At 41.7% G+C, this 20,416-nt stretch overlaps 1 protein-coding gene across 2 annotated transcripts in view; it reads left to right on the forward strand.

The window, feature by feature from the left end:
* Positions 1-20,416, forward strand: part of ZNF474 (zinc finger protein 474) — a 66,260-nt gene that overhangs the window by 33,910 nt on the left and 11,934 nt on the right. For both annotated transcript variants that reach the window (XM_010846288.1, XM_010846289.1), the window contains exon 3: positions 2,404-3,648. In XM_010846288.1, coding sequence (XP_010844590.1) covers positions 2,617-3,648 — 1,032 coding nt within the window. In that variant the 5' untranslated portion in view covers positions 2,404-2,616. The remainder of the gene's footprint in view (positions 1-2,403; positions 3,649-20,416) is intronic.

The following is a 20,416-nucleotide window of genomic DNA, read 5'->3' on the forward strand; positions in this document are numbered from 1 at the left end:
CACAGCAAAATAAAATGATCCCTGTTGCTTTAAGGAGAAACGCTGTCTTCCTTTAGTAACCCTGATTTCTCACCTGCTTTTTCCATCTCAAAGATTTCTCTTCTTCTGTGCCCTATTCCCCTCCTCTCTCTCACCCCTTCCTTCTTCTAAAGGGGAGCATAAAAGCGGGTGAGAGCTTAGTTACCTTCATAAACCCATGGGGCATATGAATTGTACATTAAAATAGGGATAAAAACTTAAGAAGCTCTGTCGGTGGAATTTTAGACAGAATGAATAATGGAAAGAGTCAAGGACTGAAGCCAAAGAGAGCTGGAATTGATTCCCAGTTCTGTCATTTAGAAACTGACTGTCTTGGGCAAGTTACTTGTCTTTTCTGAGTCATAGTTTATTCATTTGTAAAAATTAAAATAATAATACCTGTCTGATAATCATTTGAGAATTAACTATAATTATGTACATAAAAATTAGTACAATGGCTGATGCATAGTTAGCATTAAATAAATATTAGTTATCTTTAACATAAAAGAGATGGACGAATTATTGGGGCAAGTCATGGGGCTTTCTCAGAATTCTCATCTGCGGGGAGCAGCGTAGTGAAGAGGGAAGATTGTAAGCAAGTTTAGGGAAGTTTCACAAGTTTAGTTTATTTGATTGCAGTAATTTTTCCTATTGGTCTCCTTAAATACTTTTGCTATCTGCAACTTCTTGGTATCAAGGAAAATGGGAAACTAAAACAGGAAGTCCTTGATTAATAATAAATCAGAACCAACAAAGCAGAATGGTTTGGGGGATTATTTTACCCATGTGCTGTTTAAAATCTAATGAAATAATTTTACTGGATTCTTTGTGTTCTCTAGAGCCACTTTCTCTTTTGGATGGTGATGATCAAGTGATAAATTTTGTTTCTCCAAGCCTCATTTTCTGTGTTGGTCATTCTGTTTGGGGCCAGCACATTCTTATGTCACATGTGTTAATATCACTGTCTTAGGATCTGTCAAAATGAAGAATAACTTCCTTTTCTGTGCCAGAGCTGATTTGATAGCCTTAATTGCAAAGATTCACACTTCTCTTGGCACCAAAATGCAGGAACTGAGTGCAGATTTCACAGCTTTTTGTCCCTTGTCAACCGCAGTGCCTGAACAGTGTTCTGATACAACCAGCACAGCTGTCCTTGGTGCGCTTGAACTCAAGTGCCTGCCGTGGGCTGTTGGGTCTAGCTTCAGATCAGGTGCCGCTCCCTCTGTGAATGGGAGCCAATGCTAAAGAACCCCTAATCCAGAGTGAGGTCATCCTTCAGGAAATGAAGAAGGTCCTAAGACTTTTGAAGATAATCTTTCTTGAGCTGGGTTGTAGACCGGGATAAAACTGACTCATGCCTTTCCCCAAGGTAAAAACTCCTTTGGCTTCTGACTGTAATGAGATCTTATCAGCCCTTTCTTCTAGTTTAGGAAAATTGCTGGCCATGTGTTTATTTAAAAAAAAGATAGTTTGACAAGTAGATTGATGTCTATAAGAAGATATATCTGTATAAAACAAGAACATGAATACAACATCTGTTAAAGGAACATCAACTGAAGTCTGAGCATCTTCATCCTAGGGAAGGTGTACAGATAGACCACCAGGAAGAATAGAGCCCAAGGTTGCATTCTTGGCTTGACAATTACAGCCATAATTTATTAATACTCCAGTCCCATAATAAAGAAGAGTGGATACCTGGTAGGTTACAAGAAGCTTAACTCACTTTGAAGGCTTCCTGATAATCTTCCTGTTCAAGCTTTAATTACTTCTGCTGGTTCTTAATCTTAGACTCATGGACACTCAAAAAGTCTGGCCTGTGACTATAGCTCAAGTAAAAGAGAAATCACAACTAAAAATATTTGATAAATTATTTCAATAAAATTCATTTCACTTGTACTAGTAAGAATTTTATATTTTTCTTTTAAAATTATTATTCTGGGAAGAGGTCCATAGGCTTCAAAGAACTGACAAAGGGATCCATGGCACTAAAAAGAATCCCTAAGGTAATGGAACGTCTTTTGTACTTGATCCGCAGTTTCATTAATCTAGTTTTCAGAAGCCTCGGTTCTCTCCTGCATGATCTCACCACCATGCCTCTTGGTTCATACCATATGTGTCGAGATGTGCAATAATTGTCCATCTTCCTTTGCAGTATCGAACGTTTGATACGGTAACAGTGCTGTTCATAACAGAAATGTTTTTCATATTTATTCCAACATTTACTGAACAAATCCTATGTGTAGTTATTATGATAGCCAAAGAGGATGCTCAGTCAAAAAAATCACTGCTCTTTATCAACTTAAAATATGTGTGTGTGCGCACGTGAATGTGTGTGTGTGAATGTGTGTGTATGCAATAACTTGTTGATTTATATTTCCCCTGCAGATCTTGGAGGCATCTGAGGTTTCATGGGGACTTTCCAGCATTCCAGACTGCTACCCTGCAATGAAGCTCTGAGTCACAGTCTTTGGGTCTAAGGTACTGGCTACGATGTGGAACCCCAAGACAGCCAACCTGACTAACCTTCACTCTAAGCAGAAGCCCAAAATGCGTCTGGCCTGAAATCAGAGCAAGTCTTAGAGAAAGCCTTCTTTGTTAATGGAAAGAGAAGAGGAGAAAAGGGTTTCCACATTGCAACAGTCTTTCCACCATTCCAAAGAGCCCACCTTTCTTATAAACCAAGCTGTTCTATTTGGTGAGTCCCATCCTAGCTTCTTGCCAGAAATAGAGCATGACAATCGGGGTGAAAAAATAAAGACGAACCCTCGGAAAAACAGACCTGGAACTGTAATTCTCTCAAAGCAGTCCAGTAGGAGGATTATGTCTGAAAGTCAGCCCAGGCCCCCCGTGATCCCATCCCGCAGGCCCGGGTTCCGGGTATGCTATATCTGTGGCCGAGAATTTGGGTCCCAATCCCTTGGCATTCACGAACCCCAGTGCCTGGAGAAGTGGCGTGTTGAAAACAGCAAGTTGCCCAAGCACCTGAGGAGGCCAGAACCTTCCAAACCACCTCCTTTCAGCGGAAGTGGGTCCTACAGTCTTCAGGCAGCGAATGAGGCCGCCTTCCAGAGTTCCCAGGCTCAGCTGCTGCCCTGTGAGACCTGCGGCCGCACATTCTTGCCAGACCGGCTTCTTGTTCATCAGAGAAGCTGCAAGCAGAAGGTTGAGGGGCCCAGGGCACCAAGCCTGGACAGATCTGATGATCTTGCCGGTCTCAAGAAAGTTTCCAGTGGCATCACAACGCGACCAAGGACTGTCATCTGCTACATCTGTGGGAGGGAATTTGGTACCCTGTCCCTTCCTATCCATGAGCCCAAATGCCTGGAAAAGTGGAAAGTAGAGAATGACCGACTCCCCAGGGAGTTCCGCCAGCCACTCCCACAGAAGCCTCAGCCCGTTCTCACTGGACAGCCCAAACACGCAGGGCCACGTCAAGGCCAGCTTGTGTCCTGCCCAAACTGTAGTCAGACCTTTGCCCCCGACCGCCTTCCAGTACACCAGAGAAGTTGTAAAGCTCAACCTAGTGGGCCAAAAGTTCAGGATTTGACATTAGGGAGTAGAGGTGGCCTGAAAGAGTCCACTAATCCCAAGCCTCAGAGGAACATGGCAGCACCCCCTGTGACTGATAAGGTAATTTGTGCCACATGATATGCATTGGGTAGCCTGGGGATGCATTCTACCTCCAGGGGAATGAGAGAAAAATGCCCCCAGAATCAGCTGCCTCATCCCCTAGGATGGTGTTCTTTCAATGCCCATTTCTGCCTCAGTGAAACCTAAGTTGACCCCCTCTTGGACTCTGGGGCTATATCTCCATTGGCACAGCAGATATAAAAACATCCTTGCCCAGTGGGTCCCTGGTCCTCTTTCATTCTGCTGCCTAAAAGAGAGATGGACTTCTTTCTTCTCTGAATCCCTCATACCAATAATCCTTGGGAGAGATTGTTATTTGAAAATGAGTCAGTAATGCTGTGTCTACATTACAGAGATATAATTCCCATTCCAACAGCCAATATTTATTACTGGTTTATTTTAGTAATCTACCTTAGGAATTCAGTTTTGGCAACACTGGGTTATGCTGAGTTTATCGTACTAAAATAGAATCTGTGTCAAAAACCCCAAATGACTTTAGCAGTAATTAAACACTGGAGCACTTGTAGAACTAAACACGCTCTAAAGTGCAGCATGGTTTCTTTTAATGCTTACATGGCTATAGTATATGGGGAATTAACTCCCACACAGACCAAGAGTCACCTAGGTGTGTTCATGGATCTGGGAAATACTCAGTTCCTGCTGCTGCTCTGTACCCCATGTTTGGGTCAGACACCAGGCTGTGACCCCTGATTTGGGCAGTTGTAAATAAGCATGACCCTAGGGGTCCCCAGCCTATATAGTGAAGTGTCACTGGGTCTTGACCTGAAATTTCATCATCAACCAGGATTGGGGAAGGTTGCTTATGAGGGTGGCTACCTGCAAGATAAAGTGTGGTCCATGTGCTTCATTCTGCCGTGAAGCCAGGATAGTGGTTGTCCTGCCACGTGTCACACTTTACAGAACATCAAATCATGAGAGATAGGAGGAGGTCAAGGTCTTTTCTCTATGACTTGCTGCTTGAAACACCCCACCTGTAGAGGTTGTTTAAGTGAACTATTTTCAGGAAACTAAGGTAACCCAACGGAGAAGGCAATGGCACCCCACTCCAGCACTCTTGCCTGGAAAATCCCATGGATGGAGGAGCCTGGAAGGCTGCAGTCCATGGGGTCGTGAAGAGTCGGACACGACTGAGCAACTTCACTTTCACTTTTCACTTTCATGCATTGGAGAAGGAAATGGCAACTCACTCCAGTATTCTTGCCTGGAGAATCCCAGGGACGGGGGAGGGGGGTGGGCCTCATGGGCTGCCATCTCTGGGGTCACACAGAGTCGGACACGAATGAAGCGACTTAGCAGCAGCAGAAGCAAGGTAACCCAAGCTAATGTAAACAGTTAAACCAGACTGACTGGGGGGTGGGAAGACATCTTTTATTTTTAATCCAGTTGTTCTTCATTACTTTTTTATTTTTTTATTGCGTTACTTGGGCAAAAGTCAGGTACTTTTTCCAAACTTCCATGTTTAAAATGAAATGATCTTTCACTTGCTGGCTTAGAGATTCCAAAACAATGATCCTAAAGCCGAAGAGTCAGACTAATGGGCATATTTTCCGATGAACTTGAAGAAAGAACAGCTAGTTTCTTTGCCGAATGAAAACCCAAACTCGTAAGTGTGGCATGGGCTTCAGGCTGGTCTCATAAACATGAACTGTTTTTCTCATCTTTTGGCTGTTGCTTTTCTTCCAAAACGTGTGGGGTCTGGATTCAGCGAGCAAAAGAATCCATGTCTTAGAGCCACAAATCAAGAACTCCCGTTAGTGTTCTGACATTCAGCACTGTTTCCTGATTGTATGCATTTTCTTTAAATGTTCTCAGTACAGAACTTGAGATAGGGAAGAGTGTGGTCAGAATGCTCATGCTTGTTGTTGTAACCCAGACTTTGTGCTTCCAAGAGTGGAGCCAGCAGGCTGAGCATAGCATGTTCTCAGTCACAACTGCTAAAAGAGGCTGGCCGGGGCCTCCGGCTTCACAGGAGGACACCTCCTGACTCACTGAGTCATCTGGAGAGGAGACTGTCAGGACAGGAGGCCAGTGATGGCTGTCAGTGACTTTCACGTTTAGATCAGAGGGAGTCCGTCAAAACAAAGGCATCAAGAGGACACGACAGCTATGTCAGAGCACAGCCAACTCTGCTCCTGACCTGAAAAGGCACGTGTCAGTGAGGAACTGGCACCCACCACCGTCAGATGTGCCTTGGCCTGTTTGGGGACCACACAGGCTTTAGTGGAGGGCATGGTAAGGTCATCCAACCTAGGGTCCCTTCAGCTGCCAGATCTGGAGCAAGCTAGGGTTCATTAAAATGGAGAAAACTCCTAGGCTTCCAAGAGGAATAAGACCTCTTGAACCAACAGACTTTATTCCTTCCCTTGAAAAGACATGTGCCACTGCCTTGCGCTTTCGGCAGAAAGCCTCTCCTGGGGAACGTAGTTTTCTGTTGCAGTTGTTATTAGACTCTGTCTATTGCTGTTTTTCTTTTCTTTGTATTATGTAAGATTTAGATAGTGCAGTGAATCGTTCATTTCCATAAAGAAAACGCCCTGTGCATTATTGGATTGCAGAATTTTGTCTGCCTGTGGCGGCCGACTTTTGGCTGACTGTGAGACACACGCACGGTTTTTTCAGTTCAGATGTTTGCTTCCTTTTCCCTTATGCCAGTTAGAACAATTTCCCCCTAGAATCCTTGATCTGAACTCATGTTAGAATCAGCGACCTTGCCCAGTGTTTTCAGGGGGCTCAATCTCGAAGCGAACTCAGGTGAGAAAAACATTTTCAGAATTATGACCACAGAACTTGGAAACAGTTCACTGCAGTTGGGCAACAATGACTGTGTCGCTGGCAGAGTGAGTTACCCTCCGCTCAGAGTGTTCCTCCTGCATAGACTGGCTCCGTTCTCTGATGACAAATGCTCCTGTTACCCTTCAGTCAAATCTAAACAAAGAAACAATGCCGAGATCCCTAAGACAATCCCCCCAACCCAAGTCATCAATGGGCATTCTGCACCAGCTCTGCTTTGCCGCTCACCACGGGATGGGTTTGAACTTGTCCCATTGCTTGTCATCCAAAATCTAAGACTGAATTCACTCTCTCTGATTTCACAGTGACATTGTGAAAGACCCCAAGCAGTATGAAAGAAGAATGACATCCACAAAGCGGATTTTTATTTAAAAGGGTTTGTTCTACTGTTATGTGATTTCAGAGCAGCACCGCACTCCCCCTTTTCCCTCTAGAAGAAGGAAAGCCTGAGCAAGCAATATCCAGTTTAGCAAGATTTTAAAAGTCATGTTACTTGCAGATGAAATTTGATGCATAATGTGGGAAACTAGAGATTATCAGTTTAAAGTTTAATTTGGAGCTTAATGTGATCCTTTGATTTCTATTTTAGCAAGCAGTGTCCTAAGTGATGCTGGAAGTGCAAGAATGGAGGTCACTATTGACCCTTATTTTAATATGAGTGAACACATTTTAATATTTGCCTTTAATATTTGGGAAAAAGTTTGCCCTTTTCCATAAGCTGATAGTATTTCAGTCTTTGACTTAAGGCCTTTCTGGCTAACTGAAACACAGATTGACAGTTAATTAAGTATAACTACAACCCAGAATGAACGCTTTGTTTAACTATCTTTTATTAATTACATAATGCTTGGGGTTATTTTCTTAGTATTTTGATGATAACATGTGAAACACTATTTCTAAAAATCTGATACTATGTTATAAAATAGGCATTATTTTTCTTCAGGGAGATCTGTCTTTTTCTTTTTTTAACCAAGGTTTGTCTCTCTGAATGTAGTTTTAAGCTATACTTCACTTTCACTTTTCACTTTCATGCATTGGAGAAGGAAATGGCAACCCACTCCAGTATTCTTGCCTAGGGAATCCCAGGGATGGGGGAGCCTGGTGGGCTGCCATCTATGGAGTCGCACAGTCGGACACAACTGAAGTGACTTAGCAACAGCAGCAGCAGCAGCATCCTAGAGTTCTGAGCTACAATCCCATAAGGCACATCTCTAGCATCTGGTGCTGCCATCTGGTGTTTTCTTTTAGAGTAATGCCTTCTACACTCAAAAATATTATTTACTGCCTTTCTCTTTGTGTTACCTCCAAATATATTTGAGAATGTGCCCTTATAATACAAATTCTATTTATTTAGGACTACCATTATGTATTTGGTTTAATATCATCAGTGCTGTTCCATTGCTAAGTATCTCATTCTCCAAAAGCAAACCTCCTAGTTAGAAGGTCACAATCAGAGACTCAGAAAGACTCAGAAGGGCAGAGTGAATGGGCTCACGTCGTGAAACACTGTTAAGGTGTGTGTGTGGTAAAAAGTGCTTGTGCTCTGTGCTTAGTCGCTCAGTAGTGTCCAACTCTTGGTGACCCCGTGGACGGTAGCCCACCAGGTTCCTCTGTCCATGGAATTTTCCAGGCAAGAACACAGGAGTGGGTGCCAACTTCCCAACCCAGGTAAAAAGTGTTTGGAGCTTATTAGGAGGCATGCAATACAGGGAGATAACCTGTACTGAATGCATCTATGGCCAGTGCTTTATGTCCATGTCCTCATTTTAATCTTCATAATATTACTATAAGACAGATACTATCTCCCTACTTTCCAAGTGGAAAAACTGAGGTTAAGCACCTAACCCAGAGTCACACAGTGGGTTCAGTTGTGGGTGTCAGAGCCAGATGTGTCTAACTCCAGAGACCCACACCTTTTTATGTTGCTAAAGAGAGAAGCATATGTGTTATACAAAAAGGGTAGGGCTATGCTGCCAGGCTTATGAGTGTTAGTTAAGTAGGGTTAAGAGGACCAAAGTTTGTTCATTCAACAGATCATTCTAGTTAGGCATTCTTGAGCTTCCATAGTGGCTCAGACGGTAAAGCATCTGCCTGCAATGTGAGAGATCTGGGTTTGATCCCTGGGTCGGGAAGATCCCCTGGAGAAAGAAATGGCAACCCACTCCAGTACTCTTGCCTGGAAAATCCTGGACAGTGGAGCCTGGTGGGCTACAGTCCATTGGGTCGCAAAGAATTGGACATGACTAAACGACTTCACTTACTTTGCACTAAGTACTAAATGTAGAATCATTAAAAAGACACAGTTCTTGATCTTGTGGTTTTTAGCCATATGGAAGAAATGACGTGAAGTAAATAAAAATAAATATAAAATTTCAAGTTGTAATGTGACAGTGTCTAATGGTGGGAGGTGGACATTCAGGTTCTTGGTTAGAGAAAACCTCTGGGAGGAAGTGACATTTCAGCTGAGACATGGAAGGTGTGAAAACATTAGCCAAGAGGATGTTGGGGGAAGAGAAGGGCAGAAGGAGGAGACATTCTGTGCGAAGGCCTTGAGGTAAGAAAGATCTTAAAATGGAACTAAAAAGTCCACAAGTAGTTAGAATCGAATGAAGGAAGGGGCAGGTACACATGATAAAGCTGTGGAAGCAGCACAGTTGCCCAGTGGACATAGGGACACCCGTTATTTGGCTGTTGCAGGAATCCAAGTGAAAGTGGATGAAAGCCTAGCCTAGTTTGGTATCAGAGATAGAAAAAAAGGGACAGTGGGCAGAACCTGGTAATAGTTGGGATGTGGAAGGGTGTGGAAGAGTAAGGAAGAGGGTTGAGGATGACTCCCAGATTTCTAAACTGAGCAACTGTACCAGTTCTATCACTTTCTAAGATGGGAAAAACTTAAGAAACAGGCTGTTGTGGATGAAGACCAATTGTTCCATTCTGGACATAACTGAGTTCACAACACTTGTGAGAGACATTTTAAATAGATCTGAAAGAATGGTGAAATTTCTACAGTGGGTGGGATTGGGTAAGCACAGAACATATGTGTAACCAGTGAGCAGTAGAAGGACAGTTTTATTTGTGATAACTGTATATGTCTTAAGTTATTAAACACAACAGACATTGACAGAGGAAGATTTGAGCCAAGATAATATCTTAAGACAGTGCAAGCAGATGGAGATCTATTTATACTATGTCATTCATTGAAAATCATTCTTGGTTATGGTCATTTGTAACTATAAGACTTTATTCTTTTCTTCCCAAATAGAAAATAAAATTTCTATAAGACTGGCAAAAAAATGCTTGTGAGACATCTAACTAGATAAGTCAGGCTAAATATATAAGTTTGAATCTCAAAAGAGGAATTGGGCTGGGAAATATATTTGTGCATGGTTAATATATATTTAAAGTCATCAGAATGAGTGTAGGACTCGAAAAATCAACCCAGGACTGACCCTGAAGCATCACAGTATTTAGGGGTTAGAGAAGAAGAAGCTGGAGAATGACTGACTGGAAATGCTGGATAAATGACTTGAGAGTATGGTGCCCTGAGCACTGTGACAGGAGAAAATGTGGAGAATAAGGGTGTGGGGAACAGTACGCAATTCAGAGGTAGGATGAAGGATGGAACGAGGTGAATGCCAGAAAATCTATTTGATTTGGCCATGTGGATTTAGTTTGACAAACTTGGAGAGAACACATTCAGAGTCATGATGGGGGCTGCAGAGTGTATGGGTGATATTGGACATGTTTTGAGAAATTTGGCTTAGAGATCGGGAGAGAGATAATAGGTAGGCTAGAAATAGAGATTTTTGGTTAAGAGAGGCTCCCGTAAAAGATGGGAGCTTGTAGACTATATTTGATTATTTTGGATGAGGAGCCAGTAGAGAGAAGAAGGTTAAAAAAAGCAGGAGAAGTGATAAGAGCAAATGTAAAACCTGAAGGAGCAACGGGAACCAGGACTGGGGTTCCATGCTGTGAAGTGGAGGGGTTTAGTACCAGGGGATGTTTCTCTATTTTAGGAGGAGGTTGAATGCAAATGAATGCAAAGCTACAGTCTGTTAGCTTATATTTTCTCAGTGAAATACCCAGTAGGCTTATGAGGACTATCAGATGAGGAGGAGAGATGTATAAAGAGAGAGAGAAAAGTGAATCTTAAGGGTCATCTTAGTCCTTTGTCTGTTCATGCCTTCGGTTAAACTAAGTTTCTGAAATCAAGACTAAGGCTTCTAGAACCATTTGCCTCTGGTTCCTAAACACAAGAATGACTTGGAACTCTTTGGAAGTGGTAGGAAAAAGTTCAGCGTGATCCTTCTGGTGGTTCCTACTCATATATTCATCTTCAGTGACCCTAGTTCACCTACTCAGACTCATCAGTGCTGATGTCATGAAAACTAGGCTCAACCTCACAAACCACCCCTTGATGATGCTGCCAGCTGGGCCACTAATAACCAGCTCCACATGCCATTTCCTCATCTTTTCTTGGTGCCAACCATGCCTGCGTATCAGGGCAGCATTCTAGGATCCCACGGCTCTCAGGTGAACTAAGCACAACTTTAAGGTAACAAGACCATTCTCTTCTGCACTAATGGCTCTCGAACCAAACCAAAGGACTCTTACGTGTGTATATAGCGTGTGTGAAATATGTGTTGAGGGTGAGAGTTACACATTTTAGAGCAACAGCATCATCAATGAAAGTTGATATATAGCTTCCTGACATAGAAATTGGAAAACAATACTCACCTATACAAATTACACTCTTAACATATTCATTTTTTAAATTTAATTTTATTTTTTATTGTATTTATTTTTTAATTGAAGGATAATTGCTTTACAGAATTGTTTTGGTTTCTGCCAAACATATTCATTTCTAAAAGCAAGCCTCAAATTATATATCATATATCCATAGAGAGACCATAATAGATATAGCTACCTCTCTCAGAGCCCAAAGATGAACGCAACAATAGATGGTCCTGCCTTGGTGCTCCAGTAGGCACCTTTCTGCTCCAGTATGTATCTTTCTGCTTCTCTGAAAATAAAAATACCGATTGTAACCTCTGTGAAAGGAGAGGATACATATTACAAGTTCAAATATTATTTAAAGCCTAAAATGAACAGAACTACCATATGCTGTACTCTCAAGGAATTTATCTAGCTTAAACAATTTCATGTGCCTTCCTAAGCCTCCTCTCCATGTTACCTTCATCTCCCTTCTTCCAGTCCCAAACACACACATCCACATTTTCTAGTGATAGATGCTTAGGAAACCTTTACGTAGTGACTGAACAGATATACATAGTTCTTAGAAATCCACATTCCAAGGTCAACAATTAAAATCTCTCCCCAAATTCTTAGAACTCCACCAAAAACAGTGTGACACAACCTTGAAAAAGTCCCATTGAAATGGAGGCAATTGTCCTATGAACAGGCCCTCACTGCTAGATGTGAGGACAAATGCAACTTTATGAAGAGCGAGATCATTGACAGAATTTGACATAAGGCTAATTCTTTTACTTTCCCTTTTTATTCTGTAACTCATCTCCTTCTTACATTCTATTGCCTTTTTCACATCTTTACCTCTCTGAGGGTCTTATAGGCAGAGAAGCTTTATTGTTTAGTCACTAAGTCATGTCTGACTCTTTTGTGACTTCATGGACTATAGCCTGCCATGCTCTTCTGTCCATGGGATTTCCCAGGCAAGAGTTACTGGAGTGGGTTGCCATCTCCTTCTCCAGGGCATCTTCCCAACATAGGTATCAAACCTGTGTCTCTTGCATTGGCAGGCAGATTCTTTACCACTAAGCTACCAGGGAAGCCCTATAGGGAAAAAGAGGTCCTGCAAATTGAAGAAGGGTCTCAACGAATTTCCAATAATCCTACTCCAAGCATCAACTCTGATGCCATGATCCGGTCATTAAAAGTCCCTAAGCAGCTTTCACATCTACCTTTGTTTAAGCAGAGAAGGTAAAAACAGAGAGATCACTTGTCCCAAACTAAAGCTTCAGGAAATCAGAGGTTGAGGGAAGAGAGAGGAAAGGGAAAGATGGGAACCAAAAACTCTGATAAGAAAGGAGAAGATGACAAACAAATAACAAAATTGTTTCTTAAGGATAGAATCCTTTCTGTCTTATATCCAAGATGAAATTTTTCTTCTTTTCATTGGAAAACTTCTTTCCTGGGCCTTTCCCAGAGCTGGGGGCCCTCTAGTATACAAGCTGTATCAAAGCAGGCCCTGCTCCCATGTTCCAGGTCACATAGTGCCCCTGCTGTCCTTTTTCTTTTTCTCTCTAGAAGCTGGAAAAACTGAGTGCCTGCCACAATTATTAGGTTTTTCCTGTCTTCCCCTATTGCTTCATTTTACCCGTGACCCGGAAGCTATCTGAATATGAAGGTCAGGCCTGGAGCCAAACTGAAGAGCACAGGAACACACACCAGGGCCACACCCATTTTATTCAGGGAAAGTTGTTCTTACCAGAATTTGCCAAGAGGTTGAATCCATACCAAAAACACCTCACTTTCCAACCAATAGCTTTCCAAGGGATCAGAAAAAACAAAAACTTTCATCTCAAATGTGAAAAGAAAAAAGAAAAGGAAAAACCTTAGCTAAGAAACTGTATTCCTTTCATAAACAGACACTTTCATTTGGATTTCATTCTTTGACTTCTGTTTTTCAGCCTTTGTTATCTCAGGACTAGCAAGTAAATAACTAAAATGCCAAGCATATATTCAAAATACCAATAGTTTGTTTTTAAAAATCAGGTACATGAAAATCCTCTAATGTTAACAGCATTTCCAAGTGAATGGCCAAGTCTTTCTTATTGTTAAAAGGAGCAAAACAAATCCCCAGATCACATGTAGCAGAGTCTTTAATAGTTGGCCAATAGACAGGCTGGATTGGAAAATTCCTTTACGTGGCATCCAGTGATTTCCAAAAACAATTTAATTTCAAACAATGATCCTTCCAGATGTGACATTTGGGTAGAATTGTTTGAAAACACTAGAAGTAAACGTGAAATACCAGTGGTTTTGAGACAATCAAACTGCAATTGTTGAGGTTTGAGACTGAACTACACAGTTACTCCTATATAGTAAAATGCTATTGATACTTTTTCTGCATATGTAGGACATGCCTGGGGGGAATGGAAACTTGATTATACACTTTCAAGCTCAGTCAGTTTGCTTGAAATTGTTTTAAATGGCCACAGGCAAAGTTCTGACTTTGGGAACGGCTTTGGGTCACCTGGATCTCCTTTCCCTTTCATCACTTTCAGCATCCCCTTCTCCCCGTCACAACCCCCGTCCCTTGATATTGTTGGAAGGGGGTTGGGGAAATATGATAAAATCCTTCATAGAAAACTCTCATAGGACTATTTGCATTTTGAAAGAGGATCTGGGACAAAGCAGTTTAATCCAAAGGAATGAATTTTTGAGGTAGTCCAGAGAACAGAAGTAGGAATTTTGTGGATTTCTCTCAAATCCCATACAATGGCTAACTCTGTGAACCCATAATGCAGAGCATGATAGTCAGCTGACCACAGATGACCTTCCCCTTCATGTTTCTAGAAGCTGCTGAAATCAAACAGATCTGGAATCAGATGACAAATGCACAGTGAAATCACATCTCTCTGAACAAATGATTTCTCCCTACCTCAGTTCCTCACAGCAAGAGATTCAGTTCAGTCGCTCGGTCACGTCCGACTCTTTGTGACCCCATAAACCGCAGCACGCCAGGCCTCCCTGTTCATCACCAACTCCCAGACTCCACCCAAACCCATGTCCATTGAGTCAGTGATGCCATCCAACCATCTCATCCTCTGTCGTCCCCTTCTCCTCCTGCCTTCAATCTTTTCCAGCATCAGGGTTTTTTCCAACGAGTCAGCTCTTTGAATCAGGTGGCCAAAGTATTGGAATTTCAGCTTCAACATCAGTCCTTCCAATGAACACTCAGGACTCATCTCCTTTAGGATGGACTGGTTGGATCTCCTTGCAGTCCAAGGGACTCTCAAGAGTCTTTTTCAACACCACAGTTCAACACATCAATTCTTCTGTGCTCAGCTTTCTTTATAGTCCACCTCTCACATCCATACATGACTACTGGAAAAACCATAGCCTTGACTAGACGGACCTTTGTTGGCAAAGTAATGTCTCTGCTTTTGAATATACTATCTAGGTTGGTCATAACTTTCCTTCCAAGGAGTAAGCGTCTTTTATTTTCATGGCTGCAGTCACCATCTGCAGTGATTTTGGAGCCCAGAAAAATAAAGTCAGCCACTGTTTCCACTGTTTCCCCATCTGTTTCCCATGAAGTGATGGGACCAGATCCCATGATCTTAGTTTTCTGAATGTTGAGCTTTAAGCCAACTTTTTCACTCTCCTCTTTCACTTTCATCAAGAGGCTCTTTAAGTTCTTCTTCCCTTTCTGCCATAAGGGTGGTGTCATCTGCATATCTGAGGTTATTGATATTTCTCCCAGAAATCTTGATTCCAGCTTGTGCTTCTTCCAGCCCAGCGTTTCTCATGATGTACTCTGCATAGAAGTTAAATAAGCAGGGTGACAGTATACAGCCTTGGTGTACTCCTTTTCCCATTTGGAACCAGTCTGTTGTTCCATGTTCAGTTCTAACTGTTGCTTCCTGACCTGCATATAGATTTCTCAAGAGGCAGATCAGGTAGTCTGGTATTCCCATCTCTTTAAGAATTGTCCAGTTTATTGTGATCCACACAGTCAGAGTTAAACATGAGAATACCTGCAAAGAACCCGGGATCATGTCTGACAAACAACCACATGTCAGTACGTCCCTATTTGCTTCGCAGTGGCAGTGCAGGCAGCCTGAAGACCTAATGTCTGGGTGAAAAGCAACTCTACCATTTACTAACAGCTCAGTACCTCAGTCTCCTGGTTTGTAAAATGGGAATACTGCATTTTATCCAGAGGATTATTGTGAGAAGTATTAAGATAAAGCATCTTAAGTGCTTACTGCAGGGACTGGCACTTAGAAAGTGCCTCGTAATTGTTAGCTGCCTCTTGGTCGGACATTTTTGATATTGGAATATACACAAGGATTTCTTTCTATTTTATATTGCAGTATGGTTGCTTTCCCAGTGGCACTAGTGGTAAAGAATCCACCTGCCAATGCAGGAGACACGAGAGTTGTGGATTCTATCCCTGGGATGGGGCAATCCCCGGGAGGAGGGCATGGCAACACAGTCTAGTATTCTTGACTGGAGAATCCCGTGGACAGAGGAGCTTGACTGGCTACCGTGCATGGGGCTGCAGAGAGTCAGACACTACTGAGTGACTGAGCCCTCAACAAGCATAGTTGCTTTACAATATTGTGTTAATTTCTGCTATACAGCAAAGTGAATCAGCTATATGTATACATACATCCCCTCTTCCTTGGTTTTCCTTCCCCTTTAGTTCACCACAGAACACTGAGCAGAGGTCCTCGTGCTGTACAATCCGTCCTCAGTTATCTATTTTATACATAGTATGCATATATGCCAGTCTCAGTCTCCCAATCCATCCCAACCCCTCATCCATAATTCTGTTCTCCATGTCTTACACAAGAATTTCTAAGAGGTTTTGCTCTTTTTTCCTCAAGTATAGGGAAGAAAAACTTTCCCTCTTATTTCCCCATCTGACCTTACTGCATGCTATGATATGTCTTCTGCACTCACCACAAACATTTCAATTATTTGGCCTAATAGAAGGGATAAGGAGTGTGGAAAATCTAAAACAGAAGCTATGGCCCAAATTCTTTATGTTCATTTTGTCAAGCAGAAAGAGGAACACTGTGAAAAATCCTCCAGCAAGTAAATGACTTGAGGGTTGTGCACAGTTACTGGGTGTTCTTGTGCTCTTGGACTCTCCTCCCTTCACAGAGGGGCTTCTTTTGCCTATGGATAGGTTTCTAGCCTCCTGTCAAGCTCTGTTCAAATTGCCTAAGTGCTTATAATCAAAGAGAGCAGGGACATTTCAGTGTGACAATCACTAATATATTGCTGCCTACTTGTTTTCTAAAGTGCCTGCCCTACTTCTTAAATTCCAGAGCCAGAGGTTCATTCCTTTGACTCAAAGCACTGATTCCATAGGAAATCCCAGCTAAAATGCAAAGATCCCCTAGATACGGAGCAAACCATGTCTAGCCACTGGCACATTCATGCAAATTAACTAAGTTTAGCTCATTTCTTAGAAATTAAATATAAGGCAAATACCTTTTGTTGAGGAGATAAGTGGGGCACCCTGAGTATTCACTGAAAGGACTGATGCTGAAGCTGAAGTTCCAATACTTTGGCCACCTGATACAAAGAGCCGACTTATTGGAAAAGACTCTGATGCTGGGAAAGATTGAGGGCAGGAGGAGAAGGGGGCGACAGAGGCTGAGATGGTTGGATGGCATCACCAACTCAATGGACATGAGTTTGAGCAAACTCCGGAAATGGTAAAGGACAGGGAAGCCTGGTGTGCTGCAGTCCATGGGTTTGCAAAGAGTTGGACACGACTGAGTGACTGAACACAACAAAGTTGAAGAGAGAGTGGGAAAAATAGGCTGCTCAGTCACAAGCTCATATACTTTCAGAGTTTGGCAGCTGCATGTAGGGCCATAGGGAGTGGTGGAGAGTACAGTATCCGTAAGAGTAAGTCCCACCTAAGGATATTCACATTTGAAACTTCTAAGAGCATCATGCCAGTCAAATAAAACATGAATGTCCATTGGCTGAAATTGTGCTGAGTCCATCAGTTTGCAGTCTGAAATCCAGAATATGAAGCAGAGAGGAGGTAGTTCTATGGTGTAGCCTGGGTAAGATGCTGTAAAGAGGATAGCCTGGTCACGAAGGACCCATGATATGACCCACAGAGTTGTGTAGTAGTCGAACACAGGGACCAGGCGCACAGGCTTCATGCCAGGGCTGAGGGTAACTCATGCCAGCTGCCAAACACCATCTGGATCACCTGTGGGAGACTCCAGAACAGTGAGGCCTTTCTTGTGGGTCAGATATCTGGGAGCCAAAGCTTCTAAAATTTTTAAGGACCACAAAAAAGTCCAGGATCCTAGAACAGTTTCCCATCTGGAAAACAATCACCAGAACTAATCAGTGTGAGTTCAAACACATCAATGGGCAGAGAGGTCAAGAAGGCTTACTCCACATGGCAAGTCCCTTTCTTCCCTTGTTTCTTGACTAATTTCAAGGGGAATGGGCTCTGTACACCCCACTTAGGGGTCTGTCAACCTGACTTACTGCCTCAGGCAAAGAGCTTAGGAAAAAAATTAAAAATATTTCCCAAATAAAGGTGGTGAATTTAAGTACAATCATCCCCACCGTTAGGGCTAGTTCTGCTTCTGTCCCTAGCACGGTGCCTGGCACATGGCCTGTAATCGGAGTGTTCTTCCTGAACAGCAGCATCTGGGCTACACTTGAACCACCTCCTGAGTGGCCCTTTCCTCCCAGTGCATTTCCAGTTAGTCAGTCTCATCTGCTGACTGAGTCTCATCCGTGTTTTCAGCAGAGGTCTCTGGTTTCTTTCTGCTCACAGTGCAACTTCAATATCGATATTTAGAACAATTGCTTTATTGGCTTTCATGAAATTGAAATGTCTGTGATTCAACCCAGATGTGTGCAGAAATGACCATACTGTGCTCATGACCACCAACAGACAGGGCCGATTCTAGGCCATGTCCTGACACAGGAGGGCAAGGATTGTCCTGTATGCTTTCCCATGGTCACCATTTTAAAATATTATATCTCGTGATTTGCATCATTACAGATTAATGATCACAACTAAGATGGTTTGAAAGTGTCTTCAGGTGGGGCACTTTTTCCTATTTGACTCAAAGTGGTGGTTCGGGGCACAAGGACTGTTTCCTTTTCAGGACGTTCCCACACTTCTGGTTTCCCTGATCTCTTTTTGACTCAGGTTAATCAGTGTCCACAAATGAACACGGCATGAGGCTGTGTTGTTACAGGGATGTTATCATACAACCTAAAAGGGGAAAAAAGGGCCATTCAAGTTGCAGTAGTGTTTGTTTCTAAGTAATGTATGAAACATGTTACTTGGGGGAAAGAGCCAGGCCTTTTATTTACATACATATTTGGTAATAAAGACATCTTTTACATTTCGATATGGCTGCTTTGGCCTAGCCCCACTAAAATAGCCTCTCCAAAACCAGCAAGCCAGATACTTCAGTGACAGCAAATAAATCCAGCTAACTGCAGCCTTCCCATGTGCAAACGTGGGAGGCTTACTTTGTTCCCTGGTAACAGGTAGATAATTATACCTGTGACCTTTTAGAGGCACAGGGTGGGGAAGCATTTGGGAGGCTGAATGTTAGACAATGATTTCTCAGTCCAGCCACAGTCGGCAACATAGGCCCCAAGGAATGGTTCAGTCCATGCATCCCCCAAACCAACTTTTTAGCTGTCACTTTTCAACACAAGATGCTTCATACCTTACAAGTCTCATCCAGTTATTTGTGAATTCATTTTTTGGTGACTGCAAGCAAGCCAGGGAAACAAGTCTGAATAAAATAAAACTATCAGGAAGAGCTATCTTATGTTATGGTGGAAACAGACTTGTGCTAAATCCTGTGTTCAGATTATTTTTCCAGGCCTTTGTAGCTGAATTCTAGGATTTCAGTTAAGTTGCATCAGGCAAGCATTTAGCTAATACATTCAATGATAAACAATTGACAAAATAAGATAGCATTATTGGGATAATGTAATTTAAGATAGTCAATATTTTCATTTTGTATTGTATATTGATTTTATTCTATGCAAAGCTGAATTCATTCCTAATGTTAATTTTAATGCCAATTACTAATTGGTTCTATTACTAAACTGTATTATATACAACACCTTAAATATCATCATCATCAGTCGTTTCAGAAAGTAATTTGGACTCCACTTGATTTTTCCTTTTAGAACTGATTTTATTACCTAATCTCGGCCTAAGTTTTGACTCTGAAGTTGATATTTTTTATTGCTTTATTATTATTATAAAAATGATACAAGTTCATTATAAAAATTCAAGCTGTTATAAAAGTATAAAATTAGCATAAAAATTGTCAACCACAATTTAGGTTGACCTTAGTGAATATTGTTCCAAACATCTATGTAAATAACATATTGACATGCATATTTTCATTGAAATGAGGTCATCTTATCAAAGTTATTATTGATGAAGATAATATATTTAATTTTACTTGAATTCGACAATAGGAGCCAAATGAAACTTCATTTGGCTGAAGTTCATTGCTGAAATTCAGAAAAATATTTCTTCACTAAAAGAGTGTTAGTTTTTAAAGGACCCACCAACGTTAAAAAACAAAGATAAATTATTAAAGAATTTAAGTTTTCACTCCATATTTTAATGTTACACTGATTTAATTGACTGTTTGCCATGAAAGTTGGAGAATTTAGTATCATTAGCATCCTTTCACCCTTCCCTCCGTCATCAATTTTTGTAAGGTATTTTTGTCAAGACATGTTGCTTTTCTATTCTCTTTTCTAACCATAGTTTCTGTAGTCATTTTACCTTAGTTCTGTGTTTAAATGGATTCATTGCCAGTCTTATAAATTCATATTTCTCAATATGGTTTCACAGTTTCAATATTTCTAAGTTTATTTTTGCTGTTTTGGTTTCATCTCTTGATTGCTTATATTTTATGAATTGATGTTTTTCAAAAGTGTCTGTGTAGTTTATTGACCAAACAGGGACATTTCAGAGAGTAAAAGAGGACACTATTAATATTAGTCAAGACAACAGATACAGTAGGGACTGTTTTATACAAAGCAGAACTTAAGATCTTCCTAAAGCCAGAGGTGGTATATTTCACAAGTTCTTGAAGGCTTCCACTCAGTACTTTTTGAGGCATTTCAGATCAGATCAAATCAGTCACTCAGTCATGTCCAACTTTTTGCGACCCCATGAATTGTAGCACACCAGGCCTCCCTGTCCATCACC

Source organism: Bison bison, unplaced genomic scaffold (assembly GCF_000754665.1).
Source record: "Bison bison bison isolate TAMUID 2011002044 unplaced genomic scaffold, Bison_UMD1.0 scf7180017864235, whole genome shotgun sequence".
In the NCBI taxonomy this organism is placed as follows: Eukaryota; Metazoa; Chordata; class Mammalia; order Artiodactyla; family Bovidae; genus Bison; species Bison bison.